A 21,296-nucleotide genomic window follows, 5' to 3' on the forward strand; every position below is an offset into this window, starting at 1 on the left:
CAGTGAGGTGGGATGTGCCGCAGCAAGCTGGGAATGTCTCCAAGGGCCCGACCCCGATGTCACAATGCAGGGCCAGCAGTCAGGCAGGGCCGGTAGCCACGGCTTTATTCAGCATTCCATGAGTGTCCAAAGGCTGCTGGAAGAGGAGGAAAACCGCGGGGAAGGCGGGAACGTCAGTCCGGAGCCCCGTGTCCTTCCGTTCCTCCAGGGAATGGGGACAGGGGCAGCCCCTCCCTCAGCGTGGTGGCTCAAACAGATATTCCAGGTCCGGCTGCCGGAGCCTCTGCTCCCTGTTCCTGTTTTTGGCGAATTCCCTCAGCATGGCCATCACGTCGGTGTCGAATTCCGCCGGCGTCGGCTTCGCTTCTGAGGGGAAAACAGGGAGAACTCAGCTCCGTGCTGTCCCAAAGTGCCATCCCGGTGTCCCAGGGCGTGGCCACACGTACCAGTGGCCCAGTAATAAATGTCCCAGTCGTTACTGGGCTCGTTGATGAGGCGGTCATAGCGGTTCAGCTGCTCCTCGCTCATGCGCGCCAGGTTTTCCTTGGCAAAGAGGCTGGAGAGGGATGGATCGGGATGGGATGAGCAGGAGATGAAGGAAGAGTTGGGACATGGCAGCCAGCTCGACGTGATCCTGGAAAACACGGACCCCCAGCCTGCTCCCCTTCACCTCAGTGGGTGGGAAAACACCAGCACAGCATTCCCAGAGAAGCTGTGGAATCTCCACCCCTGGAATCCCCTTATCCAGCCTGGATAAGGGCTTGGAGCAACCTGGTCTGGTGGAAGGCGTCCCTGCCCACGGCAAGGGTGCAGCTGGGTGATCTGTGAGTCCATCCCAAAGCATTCCAGCATTCCATGTGCTGGTTCACATGAGATATTGGGAAGAGATTCTTCCCTGGGAGGGTGCTGAGGCCCTGGGATGGATTTCCCAGAGAAGCCGTAGCTGCCCCATCCCTGGAAGCGTTCCAGGCCAGGCTGGACAGGGCTTGGAGCACCCTGGGCTAGTGGATGGTGTCCTTAAGGTCCTTTCCCACCCAAACCATGCCAGAATTCCACAATTGTACGAGCCTAACCTCTCCTTCAACCCCAAAATCCAACTGGCCTTGCGTTCGCATGTCCCAGGATTTACGTACATCCTTCCCAAAGGATTTTGGCTCACTGGGCTCTCCCGGCTCACTGGATCCTGAACCAGCAGCATCTTGGAGCGATTTACCCCAAGGACTTTCGCACCACCTCAACAAACTCCTCCCTGCTCATGGAAGCACCTGGAACACCCGGAGCCGAGCCCACCTGAGCAGGATGCAGTTTTCCAGCATCCCCCTTTTCCTGCTCTCGTACAGCAGCCGGGCTCTCTTGGTGTCCAGCGGCTCGTCCGGGCGCTCCTGCCAGGGGGGCAGCGGGATCTCCAGCACGTCCTTCCCGGAATCCGTGGGGGAATCCCCCCGGTAGCCGCGCTGCGGGACCAGCGGCCGCAGGAGGTGCCGGCGCAGGGAGCAGAGCTGGAGGGAGCAGGGAAAGCACAGCGACGTCAGGCCTGGGAGTGCCAGCAGAGGGACCCCCCGAATCCTGCTGGACACCATTCTCAATCCCACCCCCCCAAACTCTGCCGCCCACATCCCATAAACCCCCCCTTTTGTCTGCTCGGACTCTCCTTCTCCCCTTTTTCTCCACTTTCCCCCCCAATACGCTAATTTTTCCCCCATCCTGCCTTTCCCCCACACTCACCCCTTTCCTCTCCTTTTCCTTCCCCCTTTCTCCCTTTTTTTTTCCCTTTCCCCTTTTCCCGCCTTTTTCCCCCTTTCTTTTCCCCCCTTCCCACTTTTTTTCCCCTCTCCCCCCCTTTCCCTCCCCCTTTTATCCTTTTCCTCCCACTTAACCCTGTTTTTTCCGCTCTCCCTCCTTTCTCTCCCCTTTTATCCCAGTTTCTTTCCTTCTCCCTTCCCTTTCCCCTCCCAGTTTTCCCCCCTTTCCCCCCACCCTGGCCGCCGCCATCTTGGCCGCGCGCCGCTCTGGCCGCGCCCCCTCCCGACTCGATGGTGCGGGGCGGGGCGTGCCGGAAGTGGGCGTGGCCACGCCCGGAAGTGGGCGCGGCGGCGCTGGCGGTGAGCGCGGGCGGCGCGCGCGGGGCCGGGATCGGGGGAGGGGGGGCCCGGGGTGGGGGGGGCGCGACCTATCGCGACATATCGCGACCCGCCGCCCCCTCCCCTCACATCCCCCCTGCCCACAAACCCCCCAGCCCGGGACCCGCCGCTCCGCAGGGCCGCATATGGCGGGGACGGGGCGGCGCGGGGGGGGGGGGGGGGCAGTGGGGGATCTTGGGAGGGGGGGAAACAGGGATTTGGAGGGGGGGCAGAAGGATTTCGGGGGACACGGGATTTGGAAGGAAATGGGATTGGGGGGGCACAGGGATTTGGGGAGCAGAGGGGATTCAGGGGGACACGGGGATGTGGGGGGGGGACGTGAGATTTGAGAGGCAGAGGGGGTTTAGGAGGTAGAAGGGATTTAAGGGGGCACAGGGATTTGGAGGGAGGAAGGGATTTAGGGGGAAGAGGCGATTTGGGGGCACACAGGGATTTGGAGGGAAGAGAGGATTTAGGGGGACACAGGGACTGGGGTGAGGAAACGGGATTTGGGGGGCACAGGGATCTGAGGGGACACCCCCAGCGTGTCCCCAAGGCCTCACTGTCCCCCTGCCCCGTCCCCCCCTTCCCAGAGCACCTTCCGTGTCCTGGCTCCGCCCGGTCCCAGCCCGGGCTCCCGCTTTTCCCGCCTCTGGAAATATGTCCGAGGGAGTGGATCTGATTGACATCTACGCCGACGAGGAGTTCACCCAGGTGAGGGGTGGGATGGGGGTGCAGATCTCCCCCCCCCCCCCCTTTTTTTTTTTGGGAAGAGATCCCAGTGTCCTGCAGCTCATCCCGTTGGAAGATGCAACTGGTGTGGCTGGGAAAAGGGAAGGATCATTCCCGATCGTTCCCAAATCTGGGTGGCTGCCACCTGCAGCTGTGATTAAAGGGTTTCCCTGTGGGCTGTGACACGTGGCTGGTCACAGAATGTTTGGGATTTAAGGGTTTAGCTGTGTCCTGGTTGGAAAGATGAGGAATTCCAGCTGGAAGAGGCACTTCCAGGGAATTACACAGAGAGGGGATACTGAGAGCCAAACCCATGGGATCACCCAGGCTGGGAAGCTGCACGGGGACTCGCTGTTCCCGTGCTGCTTGTCCCATCCCAGGAATATCTGGGATTCACAGGAGGAAATGATGAAGGAAGGGGGTGTTGGAGGAGCAGATTTTAGGGAGTTCATGGATGTGGGAAAGCAAGTGTGAAGGCAGATGTTGGAAAATTAGAAACTGCCACGGAAAGCCTGCGGAGGGAAGTTGGCAAGAGGAAAAGTCATGGAAACTGGAAGCGAAGCACCCGGAGGAAGGAATCACCATGGAGAAAAGAATTCTTATGAGCTCCTGGCGGGATGAAGAGAAGCTTCTTCTGGATATTGGGTGAGAATATCCCACGGAATTTCCTGGGAAGAGCAAGTGGCCAGAGGATTCTCAAAGCTGGAATGATGATCCAGGCCAGTGTCGCTCCCTTTGGGACGTGTGGCAGGAGGAAACCCGGAGTGAGTCCACGGCGGGATCAAAGCAGTGGGGAGGTGCTGTGGTGTCCCTGCAGCACTCCAGGGATGCCAGTGTCATTCCAAATCCCACAATCCCAAGTGATGATTCCCATGAACAGTGCCCGGCCTCGTCCCTGCGCACCTCTGTTCACCATGCATGGATTGGGAGCAGGAGAATCCCTAAAATCTCCCAAGCTGAAGCAGAACTGAGGGATTCCAAGGGATTCCTCCTCTAGCCCCTCCTTCCTATTTTTGCTCTTGACTTTCTGAAACTTCCAGGCGGGAATCTTCCAGCCTTGGGCTGTGTCCAAAGGCTCCTGGTGGAGGTGGGAGCGTGGGAGTCAGATTAACCAAACACTGGAGCTTTTTTTGGGAATGAACACAAAACTACAGCTCCCTCTTCAAATCCTTCTTTTATCAGCTCCGTGGAAAGAGGTGGATACAAAAGTTCAGGGAGAGGGAAAAGGGTTGGATTTTGTGGATTTCCTGATTTCCATGATCCTTGGAAAGCTGTGTGCTGAGCATCCTTCCTTGTCCAGCTCCCAGTGGGATGTTTGCAATTCCCTGACCATCAGTCTCCAATAGAAATCATTATCCAAAGCGCCTGGAATCCAAAATTTGGGAGCAGAACCTCTGGTTTTTATGGCACAGCAGCTCCCGGGGGACGGATCCTCACCAAGTGATTTTGTGGGATGAAACACTGGGCACAATCCGGGTGAGGAACTGGGATCCATAGAGAACACAGCACCTCCTGGACATTCCAAATTAAATATATCCCCAGACAGAGTGGGAATTGGGAGGCAGATCTAGGACACGCTGGAATTCCCAGCTCTGGAGCTTCCTGAGCTTCCTCTGCCGAGGGGAGGGACCCAACATGTGGGAGCTCCTACCTTAAAAAGGGTTTTTTTCCCAAAAATGAGCGAGTTTGGGGTGCTGGGCATGGTTTGAGGCGGGTGTGCAATTCCCAAGTTGGATTTTTGGGAAGCATGTGTTGCCAAGGAGCAAGAGGCTCATCCCTGGAGGGTGTTTGGTTTTCCTCTGCTGAATTCCTGCCCTCCAAATTGGGAATTTCTTCCTGGTGGCAGCAACAGGGTCTTGTCCTGTTGTGGGGGATCCAAGTGGGCTGATCCTTGGGATATGCTGGAGCTCAGTTGGGGTTTAGATGGGATACTGAGAAGAATTTCTTCTCTCTGAGGATGGTGAGGCCCTGGAATGGATTTTCCAGGGAAGCTGTGGCTGCCCCATCCCTGGAAGTGCTCCAGGCCAGCTTGGATGGGGCTTGGAGCAACCTGGGCTAGTGGAAGGTGTCCCATGGCAGGGGGGTGGGATGGGATGGGATGATCCTTAAGGTCCTTATTCCAAACCATTCCACGATTCTGTGAAATCGGAGCCCATCATCCTGGTTTTTAGGATTGCCCAGCCGAGGGGTGGCCGTAATTCCCAACTGTGCACAGACCCGTTTGGGCCTTAAACCTTTGGACTCGACTTGGAAATTCGACTTGGGAACTGGGACATCAGGTTTGGAAACAGCAAAGGAGGCTTCCCGAACCCTTCCCAAGCCGGGATCTCACGGCGTTTTCCCGGCAGGACCCGGAGTTCAGTAATGCTGACCAGATGGATCTGTACGACGACGTGTTAGCAGCCAGCTCCCAGCCCCAGGAAAAGCGTTCCAGCAGCTCGGAAGCGCCTCCAGAGATCCGTCAGGAGCCGTCTCCCAAGCCCAACAGCAAACCCCCGGCCATCCTGTACACCTACAGCGGGCTCCGGAACAAGAGGGCCGCCGTCTACGTCGGCAGCTTCTCCTGGGTGAGTTCATCTTCCTGGGAAATTTGGGATTCCTGGCGAACCTCGGAGGGGCTGCTGGGCTCTCTAGGGGACTGGCAGGGATTTTGAGGGCGCTGCTCCTCCTCAATCCGTGTTGTCCCGGTGTCCTGAGCTGGATTGTGAGCTGGGCTCGGCTTTGTGATCCTCAGGGAAGAGGGATTTGTATCCCTGAGGAGCTTCTGGGCTGGGGTATCCGCCGGTGTCCCTTCGGAGCCGGCACTTTGGGGTGTGCTCCCGAGTTGCCTTCTCCTGCTCACAGATGCAGGGACAGTTTTGGGAAGGCTCTGTCTTGTCCGGAGAACATGGCTCTGTTATCCGTTCCCAAGGATGATTTTAAGCTCCCTGGGGGTGACATTCCTCAGGTGGGTGGGGGACGCTGGGGACACACAGATGGACACCAGCCTGTTCCCTGTGCCCTCAGTGGACGACTGACCAGCAGCTGATCCAGACCATCCGCTCTGTCGGAGTCTACGACGTGGTGGAGCTGAAGTTCGCGGAGAACCGAGCCAATGGCCAGTCCAAGGGGTGAGAGCCCATGGGATTTGGGCTGGGAATGGCGGGAGCCAGGCTCTCACCACAGCATCCATTGTTTTGTGGAGGGTGAGGGAGCAGCTGGTGCTTTTCCTGCCTGTCACAGGGGATTCACGGAGTCCCAAAGAGCATGGAAAAGCGAGGAGGGGGTGTGGAACGGTGGGATGGGATCAGGAGGAGAGTCCCGGGGGGGTCTCTGCAGCGGGATCAGGGCTGAATCCCCCTCTCTCCTGCGCAGGTACGCGGAGGTGGTGGTCGCCTCCGAGAACTCGGTCCATAAACTCCTGGAGCTGCTTCCTGGGAAGATCCTGAACGGAGACAAGGTGGAGGTGAGGCTGGCGACCCGGCAGAACCTGTCGCAGTTCGAGGCTCAGGCTCGCAAACGTGAGTGTGGCGCCGGCGCGATGCGGGCGGGGGGTTCCACCTCACACACGTCCCAAATCCCCCCCGGATCAGCTGCCAGGCCCAGCCCAGCGAGCCCTCGGGATGGGGGGAGACCCTGCCAGGAGCGTCTGGGGGTTGTTTTTCCCGTTCCTGAGCCGGATTAGCTCCTGACCCGAGTCTTTATGATCCCCTTTTAGGTGCTCCCACACTGCGAAGATCCCTCGTAGCCTCCTCCTCCTCCTCTCCAAACTGAATGGGCTTAAGCTCTTCAGGCTCTCAGCATAGCTAAGACCCTCCATATCTATTAGTAGCTCCTCTCTGGATCTGCTCCAGAATTTTTCCATCCCTGCGGAGGTAAGGTGCCCAACACTGGAGGAATATTCCAGCTGGGGCCTGGCCGTGGGCGTCCCTCAATGGCGATAGGTGGTCCTGGCCTCACTCCGCAGTGATGCGACGGGATCCGCAGGGATTGTCCTGGCAGGAGCGTGTCCGAGGAGGTCTTGGCCAGCTCTGGTCGTTGTAGCTCCCTTGGCATGTTTTGTGCAAGGAAACCCGCCCCCTTCCCAGCAGAGTTGCTTCGCTCCCTTCCTTTGGCTCCAGTGCCCGAGGGGATCGGCTGCTTGGTGCTTAGGCTGTGTCCCGACCTGCCCTGGAGTTTTGGTGGAGCAGGGAGTGTTCCCTGGGCCGAGTTCCAGCTGCCCCCAGGGCACAGCAGAGCTCCCGTGCAGCCTTTGGCACCGCTGGGAGCTGTGGCTCCTGTCACACCCCTTCTGTCTCATCCTCGAAGCCTCTTTGGACAGAGCAAGGCTTCTTGTCCCTCTTGCAGTGCTGAGTTTTCCTTCCTCCGGCAGCAGCTCCGTTGCTGTCAGCACTTGGGTTCTGTCCCTTCGTGTTCCTCCACGCTTGGGCCTTCCCAAATCCATGTGTGGATCTCAGGCTCTCCGGGTCTTTGGATGCCTTTGGGGATCTCTCACCATTCCTTGCGGCTTTTGGCTCCTGTCCCTGTGACCTGCCTGTCCCCAGGGCGCCGTGCGGGGTCCTGCTGGAGAGCTGGGCCCCTCTTGGAAAAACACATGGAAGTGGAGGCTACGTGTGACCGGCTGGATCTCTCTCTGGGCACCTCCAGCCCTCCGGGGGTGGGAGGAAGAGGAGGAGCAGGAGGTCTCGGAGACCTGGGCGCCCTCCAGCTGCACCTCACAGCTCTTTCCCTGTGCCACTTCCAGGTGTGCCGCCGCGGGCCCACTCCCGGGACTCCGTGGACGCGGTGGACGGCCGGGCGACGCCGACGGAGAACGCGCTGCCCCCCGCCCGCATGGAGAAGCCCCCCTCGGTCCTGTCCTTCTTCAGCCGCCCCCCCCGCGCTGCCCCTCATGGGGCTGCCCCCCCCTCCCATGCCCCCCCCACCTCCCCTCTCCTCCGCTTTCGGAGTCCCTCCGCCTCCTCCCGGAATTCCCTACCAGCACCTGCTGCCGCCGCCGCCCCGGCTGCCCCCGCCCCTGGCCGTGCCCCCCCCGGGGGCCGTGCCCCCCGCCCTGCACCTCAATCCCGCCTTCTTCCCGCCGCCCACCGCCGCCCTGGGACCCCCTCCGGATACCTACGGCAAGGCCATGGCTCCCTACAACCACAGCAGGTGAGCCAGGCGGGAATGGGGGGTGGGGTGCTCGGGGAGGACCCCACTGATCCCCCCGTTCCCGCTGTGCCGACAGCCGGGAGCTGGGCCCGCCCATCCCGGCCGTGAGCGAAGGGGAGTTTGAGGAGATCATGAACCGCAACCGCGCCATCTCCAGCAGCGCCATTTCCAAGGCGGTGTCCGGCGCCAGCGCAGGTACTTCCCGCATCCCTCGTGTCCCGGCCCCCGTCCCGGGATGGATTCCCGCTCCTGACCCCCTGCTCCGCTCCCCCAGGGGATTACAGCAACGCCATCGAGACGCTGCTCACGGCCATCGCCGTCATCAAGCAGTCGCGCGTGGCCAGCGACGAGCGGTGCCGCGTCCTCCTCTCCTCCCTCAAGGATTGCCTGCATGGAATCGAGGCCAAATCCTACAGCAGCAGCTCCAGCAGCAGCTCCAGGTATCCCCCTGGATCCAGGGAACGGGATCCTTCCCGCAGGTGAGCGACTAAGAGGTCACCCTTTGGGTTTTGCCTCCTCTTTTCCCAAAGGAAAAGACACCGATCCCGGGAGCGCTCTCCCAGCCGGTCCCGCGAGAGCAGCCGGCGGCACCGGGATCTGCTCCACAGCGATGATCGGCACGAGGATTATTTCCAGGAGCGGAGCCGGGAGCACGAGCGGCATCGGGACAGGGACAGAGACAGGGACCGGCACCACTGAGACAGGTGGGAGGCTCGGGAATCCCCTGGAGGCGTTGAGGGATGAGGGAAGAGCGCTCCGACCACTGCTCTCCTCTCCTCTCTCCTGGCAGGAATTTAGCAGGAAGTGGTTTTTAATGGACTCGTATCTCCTCACCTCGATCAGGACGCCGTGCCCGAGGCCGCTCTGCCCCATCCTGGCCCCCTTCCCACCACCCCCAACCCTCTCCGGGCGGGACTCCCGCCCGCACCTCGTGGCCTTGGGAAACCCCCACCGCTGCTGCTGCTTCCCGGGGCCATCCCGCTCCGCTCCGTGGACACTCGGACCCAAAGAGAAATGGTGCTTTTACTCCATGGAGGGAGGTTTGTGAGCCCTTCCCAGCCCGGGGGGGGGAGACGGAGGGGACGGAGCCCTCCCCGTGCAGCTTGGGAGCTTGGAGATGCACAGCTCCCGATCCCGGGATCAGGAGCCACGTGCCATCCTCTGGATTGCCTGGGGACACTCCTGTCCCCATCGCCCCGGCGGGACACTGTGCCACGCTCCTCCTTTGCCCCCTCGCCCTCCAGGAGCTGGGAAAAAGGGGCTGGAGCTGGGCCGGGGGTCACCCTCTCCTCTATCCCGACATTCCCCACAGCAGCATTCCCACCCAAACAGCAGCTCCAGCCTCTCCCGCAGAGCCTTCCTTGTTTTAGAGGAAGCGGAAGAGGCAGGGCAGGCTGTGACCCCCTCGTGTCCCCTCGGGATCCCAAGCAGGGAGAGGAAGAGCCCAGGAGGGTCGGGATGAGCCGGGACACACTGGGTGACTTCCAGGGCTGGAATCACCCCCGGGTGGGAAAACCGAGGCCCTGGAAGTCTTTTTAAGTTGAAATAACCCAAATTCAGGAGAAACCACCCCAATTTTCCCAAGCCCCACAAGGTGGGAACACTCGGCGGGAGAGCTCCGGGTTTTTTTTTACTTACCGCCACAGATTTTTAGTTTCTTTCCAAATAGTGGAGGGGGGAAAAAATTCCCCCCCAAATTGCAGAGCAAATCCCTGGAAGCCCCGGCGAGGCGCCGCCCCTCCTGCTCGCAGTGATTAGATTTGTCTTTGGATAGGTTGGAATTGTGTAATAAACTCGGATGACGTTGTCAGTCTTTTATACAGCGCTCCTGTTGCCTTCCTACAGTGGGATTTGGGATAGTGAGGGATAATGGGAGGGATTTGGGGAAGTCTCTGCACCCGTTGTCCCTCACCCTCTTCCTCCTCCGATGGGCTCCTGTGGTTCCCAAACCAGCTCTGAGGTGCTGGAAGCACCTGAGCGTTCCCAGGGGGACCCACATTCCCGGGCACCAGGTAAAAATAAATATTTATTGGAAAATAGTGAATTTTTCTGGAAGGTCGTAGAAAAAAATAAGGATTCTTCATACCTTGAGCTGGCTCAAACTCTGAGGAGCGAGGCCAGGTGGAGTGGAGGGTGGGAAAGGAGGGAGGGCTGTGTCCTGGGGGGAGTGAGTGCAGTGGCAAGTGGGAAAAGGGAGGGATGAATCCGTGTGGCAGCAGGTCCCTGGTGAGGCGGGAAGCAGGAAAAGTGGGAGGGACGTGTCCAGGTGGCAGCAGGTGAAACGGGCAGCGGGAAAAGTGGGATCCTCCCCCTTCCCGGGGCTGGGAAGTGGAGCTGGCACGGGTGACGCTTCCCCGTGTCCCCGGGCCGTGTCCTCAGTAGGGATCCGCGCTGTGGAAAAGGACAGAGACAGGGATGTGTGGGTGCCAAACCAACCTGGCAGCTCCCGCGCCGCGTCCCCCAGCTCCCGGGATGCGGCACCTGGAGAAGGAGAGCAGCGCCAGGAAGCCCAGGAGCAGCTCCAGGCCGTAGAAGAGGAGCAGGATGGCGCTCAGGAACGCTTCCAGGCGCAGGGAATACGTCTGGAGCAGCAGGTAGTACACGGCCAGCACGGCCGCCGGCACCGTAAGTGCCAGGCTGAGGGACAGCGGCACCTTCCGCTCACACAGGTTCCCCTTGGAGCCTGTGGAACACAGGGTGGGATCAGATCACGGAAATCACGGACGGTTTTGGGTGGGGAGGGAAATTAAACACCCCGTTCCCGTGGGCAGGGACACCTTCCACTAGCCCAGGTTGCTCCACGCCCCATCCAACCTGGGCATCCAGGGATGGGCTTCAGGAGTGTCCCAGGACTCTGCACTCCCTGTGGAGCCTCTGGAATTCGGGGGGACTCACCGAAGAAGATGCGCGTGGCCTCAATGCCGAGGTAGAGGAGGAGCAGCACCACGTCCACCACCAAGTTGGAGACGGGATAGGGCAGGAGCAGCACTGCAGGAAAGGCACCGCCCTCAGCACCACATCCCTGCCCATCCCGGCGGGATCGGGAAGAGCTCTGGAGAGAAAGACTCACCTTTGTACACGAACACGAACGCTTCCAGGAGGAAATATGTGGCGCAGTACCAGCCGTTGAGGAAGAGCAGGACCTGCAGCGGAGCCGAGGAGCGATGGCGGCCTGAAGGGACACGGGACGGCCATGAGGGGGGGGCGCACGGGGCGGCCATGGCAGCGCGGTCCCCCGAGCCCTGCAGCGCCTTGGCCACCCCCCAGCCCCTTTCCCAGCGCCGCTCCCAGCCCGGGTTCCTCCCGGTACCCTCCGTACCCTCCGGAATTCCCCGTTTCCCCCCCGGTCCCGCTCCCACCCCTGGGCGCCATCTTCCATCTCCATGGGAACCGCCGCCGCCGCGCTCGCCCGCACGGGGGCGCCGAGGGCGAGGAGCCGCTCTATCCCCCCCTCCTCATCTCGCGATGCTTTGGCAGCGCGCGCGCGCCCGCGCGTCGCCGCTCTACCCGCACCTCTCTATGGTCGGAGGACTGATCGCTGACGCGCCGGTTCGCGTCCCCGTCCCTCCAAACCACGCCCCCTCCGATCCATCGGGATAGGAATCCCACACTGGAAGACGGGAATATCCCCGTTTTGCGGCTGCAAGCGCAGCGCTGAGCTGGGTTACGACATAAGGATGTTGGGAGTGCAGCCGTGACAGCGGGTGGGCACAAACAGCCGGCAGCCTCTGGAAAACACGTCCAATTTATTCCTTTGGGGTTTCCAGAAACATTCCAGTCCCAACCGAGGCTGTGGCGCTGAAATGCAGGGATGCCCCAAAAGCCTCCCGCTGACTCCCAAAATCCCAAGGGCTGCTCCCCAGGGGAAGGATGAGCCAGAGCCGACCCTAACAGAGCCTGTGGGGTGCAGAGAGACTCCAGGGGATTCCGGGGATCCATCAGCCACGGAAGTGGGCAAATTCCTTGCGGAGCCAGAGTGAATCCTGGTAGAAGAGGGGGTCTCCCAGATGCACAGCTGTCCGCTTGTAGAAGTAGCAGTAGAGCACGGCCGCTGTAGGGAATTTGGGGATGAGAGAGGGCCCCCTGCACCCCCAAAGGGTGCGGGATCCCACCCCGATCCCAGGAGTCCTTACCCAGCCTCTGGAAAACGAACAGGGTCTGGAGGCCTTCAGTCCAGATGAAGCGGCTGGAGTCGCGCCAGCGCAGGTTCTGAGGGGGTTGGAAAGCTGGGAATAACCCCTGGAGCAGTTTTGGGGAACCCCCCCCCGCCCAGACCCCTCACCCCATTCCAAAGGTTCTGAGCAGGATAGAGGGACGTCAAGCCAGGAATAACACCTGGAGAAGTTTGGGAAGCTCCCTACTGCAAAGGTTAAGCAGCTCAGGGGATTTAGGCACTGAGCCAGGACCTATTCCGGCTTCAGACTGCAGATCCCTGCAAATCCCTGCAAATCCCCTTCCTGGATGGTGTGGGCAGCACTGGAGCAGCTGCTGTGGCTCCTGAGCCCCCAAAACATTCCCCGTGCTCCAGGGCAGCAGGATGGGGGGAACTCCAGGAGGTGTCCTGGGGATGGGAACTGCTCCACTGGGAAGGAGCCAGGAAGGAGTTTATTTGGGAAAGAAAAGGGGGGGAGAGGCTGTCAGGACAGATCCAGGGGCCTGGACAGCCCTTGGAGCAGTGGGAAGGGAGGGGCCTGCCCCCAGGTACAGGGATTAATCCCAGAAGAATCAGGAGCTGCTAGTACAGGCTTTCCCTGGGGAAGGTGGATTTTCTGATGGGTCACGGCCCTTAGGGAATGAGCTGGGATGGGGCTGGGATTGGGCAGGACCCTTCCAGCCTGATGCCAACCACGGGGTCATGGAATGGGACACCTTCCGTGGGGAGACGGTGAGAAAGGACTGCGGGAAGCCGGGGGTCACAGAAAAATCCCTTGGGAGAATCCAGCAGCTGTGCCCACCCAATCCTACCATAATCCAGATGTGGAAGGAGATGCTGAGCGCCAGGTAGGCTGCGGAGAGCAGGATGGTTCCCTTGAACTTATGGAAGAGGAGGTTGACCAATCCCGCCTGGAAAACGTAGGTGTTGAAGAACATGAGGAAGACGATGATGACGTTGAAGACGATGGCGATGTCCTGGATGCTGCCGGGAAAACAGAGGGATTTTGGGATCCTGGGTCTCCCAGAGCTGCTGCCCCACCTTCCCAGCACTCACATGAAGAGGACGAGCTGCACGGCCGGAGCCGTGCGGAGCAGCTCCGAGAAGGAATTCACAAAGAGGTCATAGGAGAGCAGGAGGAACTGCAGGAACAGCACCAGGCTGTAGTTGCTGGGCTGGAGCATCCTCCTTCCTGGGGCTCGGAGCCCTCAGCCCCAGCATTCCCAACGGATCATGGCGCTGCTCAGCGGGGCCTCTCCCGACATCCCGGACCTGCAGAGAAGGCACAGGGATTGGGATGGATCCCAGGAACCAGGAAAACCCAACGAGCCGTTTTCTCTCTCTCCTGCCCAGTTCAGTCTCTTCCTTCCCCCCCAAATCCACCCCAATCCCCACGTGAGGAAATCCAGGCATGAGGGAGACGTGCAGTCCCAAGGAGCAATGTCCAAGCAGGTTATTCCTGGCCGTTCCCAGCTCCATGGGCAGTTCTGAGCAGGTTTGGGCATGTCCTGCTCGAGGCACGGGGAGAGGAGTGAGGAGACAGACGGGAATTTTTGGACACGGGAGCAGGTACAGTCTCCTCGTGGCACACATATCCCAGGGGAACAGACCCCCCTGGAACATCCTGGCTGGAAAGGGACGGAGGGAGCAGGGCTGTGCCGGGGGCTGAATTCCGTGAGAGAGAGACACAGAGCTGGACTGGGGGAAATGGGCTAGAAAGGGATGGAAAGTGGCTAGAAATGGGGGGAAGGGGGCTGGATACGGAGAGGGGAAGAACTGAACGGGGCGGGGGAAAGGGCTGGAACTGGGGGGGAAGAGAAGCTGGACATGGGAGCGGGAAACGGATGGACACAAGGCGGGGAAAGGGCTGGAAACAGGGGAGGAAGACCTGAACGGGGAGGGAAGAGGTGGTCATGGAGAAAAGGGCTGGATATGGAGGAGAAAAGGACTGGATATGGAGGAGAAAAGGGCTGGATATGGGGAATAAGGGGTCACTCTCTGCCCCCCCAGACTCTGCGTCACTCCTCCCCCTTCCCACAGCCACCACTGCAGAGCCCCCGAGCCCCCTCTCGCCGCCCTCTCCCCCGTCCCTGACACCCACCCCGCTCTCGGGGTCGCCCCCCCGATACGCCCAAACCCCCCTGGGTGTCGAGGGTCCCGGTCCCGGTGGGTCCCCGCCGTGCCCCCCGCCCCGGGCGCTCACCCGCCACCGCCATCTTGGTCCCCATGGCAACTGCCGCCGGAGCCGGAAGTGAGGGCGGAATGGAAGCTGGAGGACCCGCGGGGGCCGCTCTGGCCGCTGCTCCCCTCGGTGGCGGCACATTGGAGCGGGCGGGGAAACCATAGAGATGAGCCGGCAGAGCGGCGCCCGCCAAGATGGCGGCGCCCAATGACGAGGAGGGGGCGGAGGGGCCCAGGTACGGCCCCGGAGTTGGGGCGGGAGGCGGGGGGCGGCTCCGGGGTCGGGAAGGGCCGAGGGACTTCCTGGTCTGGGTTTTGGGTGGCGTCGGTGCCGGGCGCTGTGTCCCCAGGTCCAGGGGAGCCTCAGGTTTGGGGGAGCTGTGGAGCCACGCGTTGCCAGATTTCGGGGAGCCATGGCACCCAGTGTCCCAGATCTGGGAGGTCCATGAGTCTCTGTGTCCCAGATTTCGGGGAACCGTAGGGCCCCGTGTCTCCACCCTTTTCCTGTCTCTATGTCCCGCGAGGCAGCTGATTTGAGGGTGTCGGGACATCCCCCGCCCTCGGAGGGGACAGAAATACCCATTTCTGGGGGCACATGCAAATCACATGTAAATCACATGCAAATGAGTGCGGCCGGGTTCCTGCCGGGAGAACCGTGACAGGTGACACCGGGAGCCCCTCGCTGCCATTCCCTGGGCTGCTGTGCCCGGGAATTTGGCTCTGCATGACCTGTTCCACCCCTGCTCTCCTTCCCAGTCCAGGCCACAGCTGGACTCTGGTCATCCCCTCAGGGTTCCCAGTTCCCCTTTCCGTGGTTCCTCCTGGAGATGTCGGAGAGCCCCAACAGGCACCTCAGTCATCCCCAGGTGCCACCATCCTGGATCCATCCCTGCCCACCATTCCCAGGCCGGGAAGCGGCTGGGGCACCATCCGTGGCTGGGAAGCAGCTCCATCCCTGTCACCTTTCCCAGACTGGGAAACAGCTGCCCCCCCCACACCCTACTGGGGCTCCCAGTTCCCCTTTCCGTGGCTCCTCCCCAGGACTGCATCCGGAGCTTGAGCCGGCTCCTCGCTCACCCACAGGTGCCAACACCGCTCCACGGCCATGCTGGACGTGCCCTTCCTGCCCTTCTGCGCCTTCCTGGGAACGCTGGGATTGCTCTGCGTGGCCATGGTGGGCACCTGGTGCCAGCACTGGCGCGGGGGTTTTTCCCTGGACGGCAGCTCCCGGACATTCAACTGGCACCCGGTGCTGATGGTGACGGGATTGGTGGTGCTCTATGGCGCAGGTGAGCTCAGGAAGCGCGGGGATCCCGGCACGGCTCCTTCCTCACCTTTTTTCCCCCCCCACAGCCGCCCTGGTTTACCGCATTCCCAACACCTGGAGCGGCCCCAAGCTTCCCTGGAAGGTGCTGCACGGCAGCTTGGCTTTGGGAGCGTTCATCCTGACCGTGCTGGGGCTGGCGGCCGTGTTCTGCTTCCATAATTCCCAAGGGACGCCCAACATGTACTCGCTGCACAGCTGGATGGGGCTGGGAACTGTCCTGCTCTTCTCCTGCCAGGTGGGAGAGCCTCCCTAGATCCCCCAAACCCTCCGGCATCCCGAGTTTTCCAGCCTCACCTTCTCTTCCCGCAGTGGGCAGCGGGTTTTGGAGCATTCCTGCTTCCCTGGGCTCCCGCCTGGCTCCGGGCACTCTACAAGCCCATCCATGTTTTCTTCGGCTCCACCATCCTCATGCTGTCCGTGGCTTCCTGCGTGTCAGGAATCAACGAGAAGCTTTTCTTCAGCCTGTGAGAGTCGGGGGGGCTTGGGAAGATTCCTCACAGGGAAAGGGGGGCTCGGCGTGGGGATTTGGGCTGGATTTGGGAGCGGCCAGCTCGGAGCAAAGGGAACTGAGCGCTTCCTCCCTCAGGTGTGTGGTTCCCTGCACACTTCCCTGCAGGCTTGGGGAGGTTTTGGGTAATGTCCAGAACATTCCCAGCCCTTCTCTTCCCCGCTCCAGGAAGAACGGGACCACGGTGTACAAGCTCCTGCCGGCTGAGGCCGTGTTTGCCAACACCCTGGGGCTCCTCATCCTCATTTTTGGGGTGCTGGTGGTGGCTGCCCTGGCCAGGCCCAGCTGGAAGCGCCCGGATTCCGACTCCCCGGACTCCCGCCAGGTACAGGATGCGCTGGGTGGATTTGGGAAGCCGGACTGGGAAGCTGCCCCCCCAGCACAGCCCTGAGGGTGGGGAAGGATTGAGGGATCCGGGCTCATCCCTGTATCCCACAGCCCCTGCTCTCTGGCGAGCGCTGATCCCAGGGATCTGCCAGCACTCCCAAGCTGCATCCTTGTGCCTCCACGTGCCAGCTCCTGCCTGGATCCCGGGCCATGCCAAACCCCAGCGCTTCCCAGTGCCATCCCTCATTGCTGCAGCTGGAGCTGCCGGAGCCTCACTGGGATGAAGAGGAGCATCCGTATCACTCCCACTCCAGAGGATCCGGCTCAGGGTGGAGCCACTCAGGGACCTCACGGACATGGAATAAAGCACTGGCTTCCGCAGGGCTCCAGCACTCAAATCCCTGGGGACAAGGGAGGGCCTGGGAGCTGGGCTGGGAGGGGTGGGAGCTTGGGAGCCAAGCCAAGCTGCTCCTTCCAAGGGCTTGTCCTCGCTGGGCAGGGACACGGGACAGCTCCCCGTGGTCACCCCATGGGATTTGGGATCATGCTCTGCCCCGTCCCTGCTTCTCCTTTGTCCCTTTCCCAGGATCCCCCCCCAGACCCCGTGCCCAGAGCCATGTGAGCCCTGTGGTTTCCCCTCCACACCCCGGGCTTCCTTCCTCCCCCTAAGTCACAGGATCCCTGTTCCCATCTCCCTTTCCAGCCTGGAGCAACAGCGGGCACCCCCACACCCCCAAATTCCACCGTCCCGCCGCTCCCAGCCAGCATGGGGAACACGGAGAATTTTTGGGATACACTTCCCGGTCACCAGGGTGGGGTTATGGGGGGCCACATCCCAAGGTTTATTGGGAAACACGTCCTTGAAGGAACCCTGAGGGTTATTGGGATATGCTTCCCAGTCACGTGGGGGGGCACGAGGATTTATTGGGATACACGCCTCTATCACTACGAGGGGACACAGATTTTTTGGGATACACATCCCTGTCATCAGTGGGGGGCCTCCAGGGGGTCCCGCAGCCCCTCCAGCACCGCTCCCAGCACTGCTGCCACTGCCACAGCCCCGGGATCGGGCTGCTCCAGCCGGGATGAGCGGATGTAGCTGGCTCTGCCCGCCCCAGCCTCCATGTGCCTGGTGGCCTCCGCTGCCGCCTCCGCGCTCTGCCAGGGAAAACAGGGTGTTTTCCAGGGTAACAGCAGGGATTCCCATCCAATTTTCCCACCATCCCAGCTCCCAGCTCTCCGTACCTGGACAGCAGCTGCCAGCACCCGGAGCGGGTCGGCACCGGGACTGCGCAGGGCATGCAGAGCCTGCGCGGCTGCACACAGCGAATCCAGCTGGGAAAAGCGGGAATCAGGCTGGGAGCCGGTGCTGAGGCCAGGTGGGAACTCCCTGGAATCCTCCTGGAAGCCTTCCTGGCTCCCAGGCTCTCCTGGCACTCACCATTGTCCGGTCTCCTGGCGCGGCGCCTCCGTACCTGTGCGGGATGCAGGGAAATTCAGGGGGGATTTGGATTCCCAGGGGGAATTGGGATTCCACAGCCCCCAGCACTGACCTCTGCATGGCCTCAATCCCGGCGTCCATGGCATCAGCCCATGCCGGGGAATCGCTGCGGCCCTGCAGGCTCCGGGCGGCCGCCGTCAGGAAGAGCCCATAGAGCTTTGGGAATACCATCAATCCCATCCTGGCAACATGGCCCCTTCCCATTCCCATTCCCACTCCCATTCCCACTCACCACTCCGGAGGAGCCTCCCATCTGCTCCAGCAGCACATCTGCCAGGGCGGAGAGCAGCTGGGCCGGGGCAGCCGGAGGCGGCCGGGAGCGCATCCATTCCCGGATGGCTGTGGGGATGGAAGGGACAACGGGATGGGGGTGGCCCTGGATTCTCCTGTCCCTGGTGGGGACAAGCACGGACAGCCCCCAGTGGCATTGGATGCAGAGACATTCCAGGATACAATTCCAGGAAGGAGCACCCCAGGCTTCCTTAATCCCAAGAAGGGATGTCCTGGGGAACTGCCTGCTCCCGGGAGGTGCCATGGGGATGCCATTCCCCACAATTCCCTGGATAACGGCGCCCACACCCACCTTGGGCTGCCCGGGCGTGCGTGTGGCCGCAGTCCCCGTCACCAGCTCCCCGATCCAGCTCGTTGAGCTTATCCTGGATATCCAGCAAGGTGCTGCACACCCGCTCCAGCACCCGCTGCACCCGCACCGTGCCAGGCCCTGCAGAGGGGAGATGCATCCCTGCACGTTCCCGAGGGAAACTGAGGCACGGGGGGGTGTGACAAGGGACGGGATCTCTGTACCAATTCCAGGCTCATCCTGTGGCTTCCTGGGTCCCTCCATCGGTGCTGGCACCTCCTCTCTCCGGGTGGTTGCCGGTCCCGCGGGAATGTTGGGCCACGCCATGGCCGTGGTCTTGGCATCTGGAAGAGCCAGAGGCGTGCGGCGGCTCAGGATGCCATTGGATCCTCACTGGCGCATCCAGCAGCCAGGAATTCCACTCCCAGACATCCCACTGACCTCGTGTCCCATCACCCAGCACCTGGCAACCCTCGTGCCCCAATCCCAGGCCACATTCCCACTGGGAACTCACCGATCAGCCCCACCAGCTCCTCATCCACCCGCATGAGGGTGAGGGACACTCCGGCCATTTCCAGCGCCGTCATGAAGGATCCCACCAAGGCCCGGGCGATGCGGATCTCTCGGCTCTCTGTGGGATCCAGGAGCGAGGCGGGGGAATGCCAGAGCGGAATTCCAGAGCGGCCGGAGCCAGGGAATGGGATCCCAACCTCCCCCCTGCACTCACCCAGGCAGCGCACAGCAGCTCCAGCCACAATTCCCAGCTCCAGGCAGGACAATCCACCCAGGTTGTTTACCACGAGCACCACGGAGGATCCTGCAGGATGGGTGGCAGGATGAGACTGGGATCCGGGGGATTTGGGGGAGCACAGAGGGGCCGGGGGGCTCACCAGGGGTCAGGGACAGGTGGGAAGAGTTGGATGGATCTGTCATGTGCTCCAGCATCGTCTCCACGGCCTTATCCGCCGGCAGCACCTGGAGGGGACATGGAGCAGGGGAAGAGCAGAGTGGGGAGGTCTGGGAATAGGGGGGATCTGGGAATGGGGAGGAAGCAGCAGAATTCCCCCCTCACCTTCATCCTGCGCACTCCAGCCTCGCCATGGATCCCTACGGAGACAGGGCCGTGTCACATCCCAACCCTGGTGATGCCTCCCCGGGGGGACAGGGGTATTCGGACCCTCCGGGGATCCGAGGGGGACGTGGAGGGGCTGCTCCTCACCCAGCCCCAGCTCCATCTCGTCCTCAGCCAGCTGGAACGAGGGCTTGGATCCCGGGATGCTGCAGGGAGACAGGCTGAGACCCAGGGTACCTGTGCGGGTGGGAATGCTCCATTAAACCCAGGGGGAATTTCGGGATTCAGGGGCTGGGGGACAGAGGACAGCATTCCCACGGGATAACACAACGCACCCATGGCTTTGGCAGCCGCCGTCACCTTCTCCACAATCTCATCCAAGCTCGCTCCCGCCTCGGCCAGAGCTCCCGCCACCTGCCCCGGGCAGAGCGGGTGAGCGACCCACCAGAACTCCCCAAATCCCCACAAAGGATCCCGGCAGGACCTTGTGGATGAGGACGGTGCCGCAGATCCCGCGGCGGCCGGCTTTCCCCGGCGTGGCGAAGGCGCAGTCGTCGCCCACCACCACCATCCGCACGTTGGCCCCCTCGGCCCGCGCCCGCTCCAGGGCCATCCCGAAATTCAGCCGGTCCCCGGTGTAGTTCTTCACGATCAGGAGGATCCCAGCTGCGGATGCATGTGGAGGCAACGGGAATGACGCAGCACTGGAGGGGGGAACCCCAAAGCTCCAGGCCGGTGTGCTCCCAACCTGCTCCGGCCTGTGCCACGGCCCGGATGGCCGCCAGGACACTGCCCACGGACGGGGACGCGAACACGGCTCCGGCCACCACTCCGGTCAGCATTCCCTTCCCGACGTAGCCTGTGGAGAGGGAGGAGGGCTCGGAACAGTGTCTGTGGGGGGGAGTACAGGTGGGGCAGGGGGGTCTCACCTGCGTGGGCGGGCTCGTGGCCGGATCCCCCTCCGGACAGCAGAGCCACGCGGCCACGGATGGCCGGCAGATCATCCCGAAGGACCACCCGGTGTCCCTGGAGCAGCCGGAGCCCGGGATTGCAGGCTACCAGCCCAGCCAGAGCATCGTCGGCACAGCCGGACACGGTCGTCACCAGTTTTTTGGAGACCTGGGGGGAAAACGGGGGGCGGTGGGATAGGAAACAGAGGAATGCCAACCCCACAGGAATGACAACCCCCCCGCTCCAGGCTCACCTCCATGGGAGCGGAGCGCAGCGCTCAGATCCGAGGATGGGATCTGTCCGGAGAGAGGGCAAGGTCCAGGCTGGAAGGGACAGCGGTCCGGAGAGGCGGGGCTGGGAAGGGAGCGGGGTGGGATGGGAGTGTCTGGTGGGAATGGGGGACTGGCGTTGGTGTTGTCCCCAAATAGGGACACCCCCCCAGGCAGGGAGCTCCTTGTGGGATGGGAAATCAGGATGGGACCACCCCCAAATAGGGATCCCTCTGTTTTGTGATGGGGGGACTCCCACCTTCAGGGGTCTCCTCTCAGCGCAGGCCCTGGACGGATCCACGCTCCCCCCTCACAGCGGGGACCCCCCGCCCCAGGTTTCGGGGGTCACAGAGCTGCAGGGAACTGGGAGGGGGCTGCATCCTCCCAAGCGGGGCCCTCCCTTCGGGATACGGCGTGGGATCAGCGCGGATCCCGTGGGTTTTGG

The 21,296-nt window shown here is 62.0% G+C and overlaps 6 protein-coding genes across 11 annotated transcripts; 2 read left to right on the plus strand and 4 right to left on the minus strand.

The window, feature by feature from the left end:
• Positions 1-79: 79 nt before the first annotated feature.
• On the minus strand, positions 80-2,045 carry SDHAF2 (succinate dehydrogenase complex assembly factor 2). The gene is made up of 4 exons (XM_069016290.1): positions 1,978-2,045; positions 1,291-1,499; positions 447-556; positions 80-366 (listed from the first exon to the last, which is right to left on the minus strand). The coding sequence occupies exons 1-4, from the start codon at positions 1,990-1,992 to the stop codon at positions 236-238; spliced, it is 465 nt and encodes a 154-aa protein (XP_068872391.1). The 5' UTR covers positions 1,993-2,045; the 3' UTR covers positions 80-235.
• A 9-nt stretch (positions 2,046-2,054) lies between these two features.
• Positions 2,055-9,800, plus strand: CPSF7 (cleavage and polyadenylation specific factor 7). The gene is given in 11 exon segments (XM_069016275.1): positions 2,055-2,102; positions 2,714-2,834; positions 5,201-5,419; positions 5,859-5,962; positions 6,207-6,352; positions 7,576-7,708; positions 7,710-7,982; positions 8,059-8,177; positions 8,257-8,422; positions 8,513-8,686; positions 8,773-9,800. Coding segments are annotated over 9 exon segments (1,383 nt in total). The 5' UTR covers positions 2,055-2,102; positions 2,714-2,780; the 3' UTR covers positions 8,682-8,686; positions 8,773-9,800.
• TMEM216 (transmembrane protein 216) lies at positions 9,737-11,417 on the minus strand. 3 transcript variants are annotated; one of them, XR_011151246.1, is made up of 6 exons: positions 11,342-11,417; positions 11,053-11,154; positions 10,878-10,970; positions 10,464-10,665; positions 10,069-10,373; positions 9,747-9,821 (listed from the first exon to the last, which is right to left on the minus strand). XR_011151246.1 is itself a non-coding variant. In XM_069016287.1 (5 exons), the coding sequence occupies exons 1-5, from the start codon at positions 11,352-11,354 to the stop codon at positions 9,737-9,739; spliced, it is 540 nt and encodes a 179-aa protein (XP_068872388.1). In that variant the 5' UTR covers positions 11,355-11,417. The 3 variants fall into 3 exon arrangements, 2 of the variants coding, with proteins under 2 accessions (XP_068872388.1, XP_068872389.1); XM_069016287.1 differs by lacking the exon at positions 10,069-10,373 and having other exon boundaries at positions 9,737-9,821; positions 10,419-10,665; XM_069016288.1 differs by lacking the exon at positions 9,747-9,821 and having other exon boundaries at positions 9,839-10,373.
• A 291-nt stretch (positions 11,418-11,708) lies between these two features.
• Positions 11,709-14,407, minus strand: TMEM138 (transmembrane protein 138). Its single transcript, XM_069016289.1, has 5 exons — positions 14,339-14,407; positions 13,192-13,407; positions 12,948-13,119; positions 12,116-12,191; positions 11,709-12,033 (listed from the first exon to the last, which is right to left on the minus strand). The coding sequence occupies exons 2-5, from the start codon at positions 13,317-13,319 to the stop codon at positions 11,921-11,923; spliced, it is 489 nt and encodes a 162-aa protein (XP_068872390.1). The 5' UTR covers positions 13,320-13,407; positions 14,339-14,407; the 3' UTR covers positions 11,709-11,920.
• CYB561A3 (cytochrome b561 family member A3) lies at positions 14,406-16,882 on the plus strand. 4 transcript variants are annotated; one of them, XM_069016282.1, is made up of 6 exons: positions 14,406-14,552; positions 15,400-15,605; positions 15,670-15,878; positions 15,953-16,107; positions 16,320-16,476; positions 16,590-16,881. In XM_069016282.1, exons 1-6 carry the CDS (start codon positions 14,512-14,514, stop codon positions 16,611-16,613), a joined length of 792 nt encoding a protein of 263 aa, XP_068872383.1. In that variant the 5' UTR covers positions 14,406-14,511; the 3' UTR covers positions 16,614-16,881. The 4 variants fall into 4 exon arrangements, with proteins under 4 accessions (XP_068872383.1, XP_068872384.1, XP_068872385.1 ...); XM_069016283.1 differs by lacking the exon at positions 14,406-14,552 and adding an exon at positions 14,607-14,683 and having other exon boundaries at positions 16,590-16,882; XM_069016284.1 differs by lacking the exon at positions 14,406-14,552 and adding an exon at positions 14,607-14,666 and having other exon boundaries at positions 16,590-16,882.
• Positions 16,883-17,382: 500 nt separating this feature from the next.
• Positions 17,383-20,937, minus strand: TKFC (triokinase and FMN cyclase). The gene is made up of 17 exons (XM_069016272.1): positions 20,836-20,937; positions 20,561-20,750; positions 20,380-20,490; positions 20,116-20,297; positions 19,967-20,045; positions 19,779-19,868; positions 19,632-19,666; positions 19,450-19,534; positions 19,287-19,376; positions 19,074-19,190; positions 18,784-18,903; positions 18,563-18,700; positions 18,212-18,318; positions 18,032-18,135; positions 17,920-17,953; positions 17,724-17,813; positions 17,383-17,636 (listed from the first exon to the last, which is right to left on the minus strand). The coding sequence occupies exons 1-17, from the start codon at positions 20,839-20,841 to the stop codon at positions 17,466-17,468; spliced, it is 1,749 nt and encodes a 582-aa protein (XP_068872373.1). The 5' UTR covers positions 20,842-20,937; the 3' UTR covers positions 17,383-17,465.
• Positions 20,938-21,296: the final 359 nt, after the last annotated feature.

The sequence above is a fragment of the Aphelocoma coerulescens genome, chromosome 5, assembly GCF_041296385.1.
Source record: "Aphelocoma coerulescens isolate FSJ_1873_10779 chromosome 5, UR_Acoe_1.0, whole genome shotgun sequence".
In the NCBI taxonomy this organism is placed as follows: domain Eukaryota; kingdom Metazoa; phylum Chordata; class Aves; order Passeriformes; family Corvidae; genus Aphelocoma; species Aphelocoma coerulescens.

Excerpts from the sequence above, each read along its gene's own strand:
- SDHAF2 (XM_069016290.1), bottom strand. Across the intron at positions 557-1,290 it reads GAAAACTGCATCCTGCTCAG|CCTCTTTGCCAAGGAAAACC; the intron begins GTGGGCTCGGCT and ends ATCCCTCTCCAG. Across the intron at positions 367-446 it reads CATTTATTACTGGGCCACTG|AAGCGAAGCCGACGCCGGCG; the intron begins GTACGTGTGGCC and ends TTTTCCCCTCAG.
- TMEM216 (XM_069016287.1), bottom strand. Across the intron at positions 10,971-11,052 it reads GTTCGTGTTCGTGTACAAAG|TGCTGCTCCTGCCCTATCCC; the intron begins GTGAGTCTTTCT and ends CCTTTCCTGCAG. Across the intron at positions 9,822-10,418 it reads CGCGGCGCGGGAGCTGCCAG|GAAGGCAACAGGAGCGCTGT; the intron begins GTTGGTTTGGCA and ends ATCCCACTGTAG.
- TMEM138 (XM_069016289.1), bottom strand. The coding sequence starts at position 13,319 with ATGCTCCAGCCCAGCAACTACAGCCTGGTGCTGTTCCTGCAGTTCCTC. Across the intron at positions 13,120-13,191 it reads GTGCAGCTCGTCCTCTTCAT|CATCCAGGACATCGCCATCG; the intron begins GTGAGTGCTGGG and ends TTTTCCCGGCAG. Across the intron at positions 12,034-12,115 it reads GTTCGTTTTCCAGAGGCTGG|CGGCCGTGCTCTACTGCTAC; the intron begins GTAAGGACTCCT and ends AATTCCCTACAG.
- CYB561A3 (XM_069016282.1), top strand. The coding sequence starts at position 14,512 with ATGGCGGCGCCCAATGACGAGGAGGGGGCGGAGGGGCCCAG. Across the intron at positions 15,606-15,669 it reads GGTGGTGCTCTATGGCGCAG|CCGCCCTGGTTTACCGCATT; the intron begins GTGAGCTCAGGA and ends CCCCCCCCACAG. Across the intron at positions 16,477-16,589 it reads ACTCCCCGGACTCCCGCCAG|CCCCTGCTCTCTGGCGAGCG; the intron begins GTACAGGATGCG and ends TGTATCCCACAG.
- TKFC (XM_069016272.1), bottom strand. Across the intron at positions 19,377-19,449 it reads CCACCTGTCCCTGACCCCTG|GATCCTCCGTGGTGCTCGTG; the intron begins GTGAGCCCCCCG and ends CCCATCCTGCAG. Across the intron at positions 18,701-18,783 it reads ACAGGATGAGCCTGGAATTG|GGCCTGGCACGGTGCGGGTG; the intron begins GTACAGAGATCC and ends TCCCCTCTGCAG.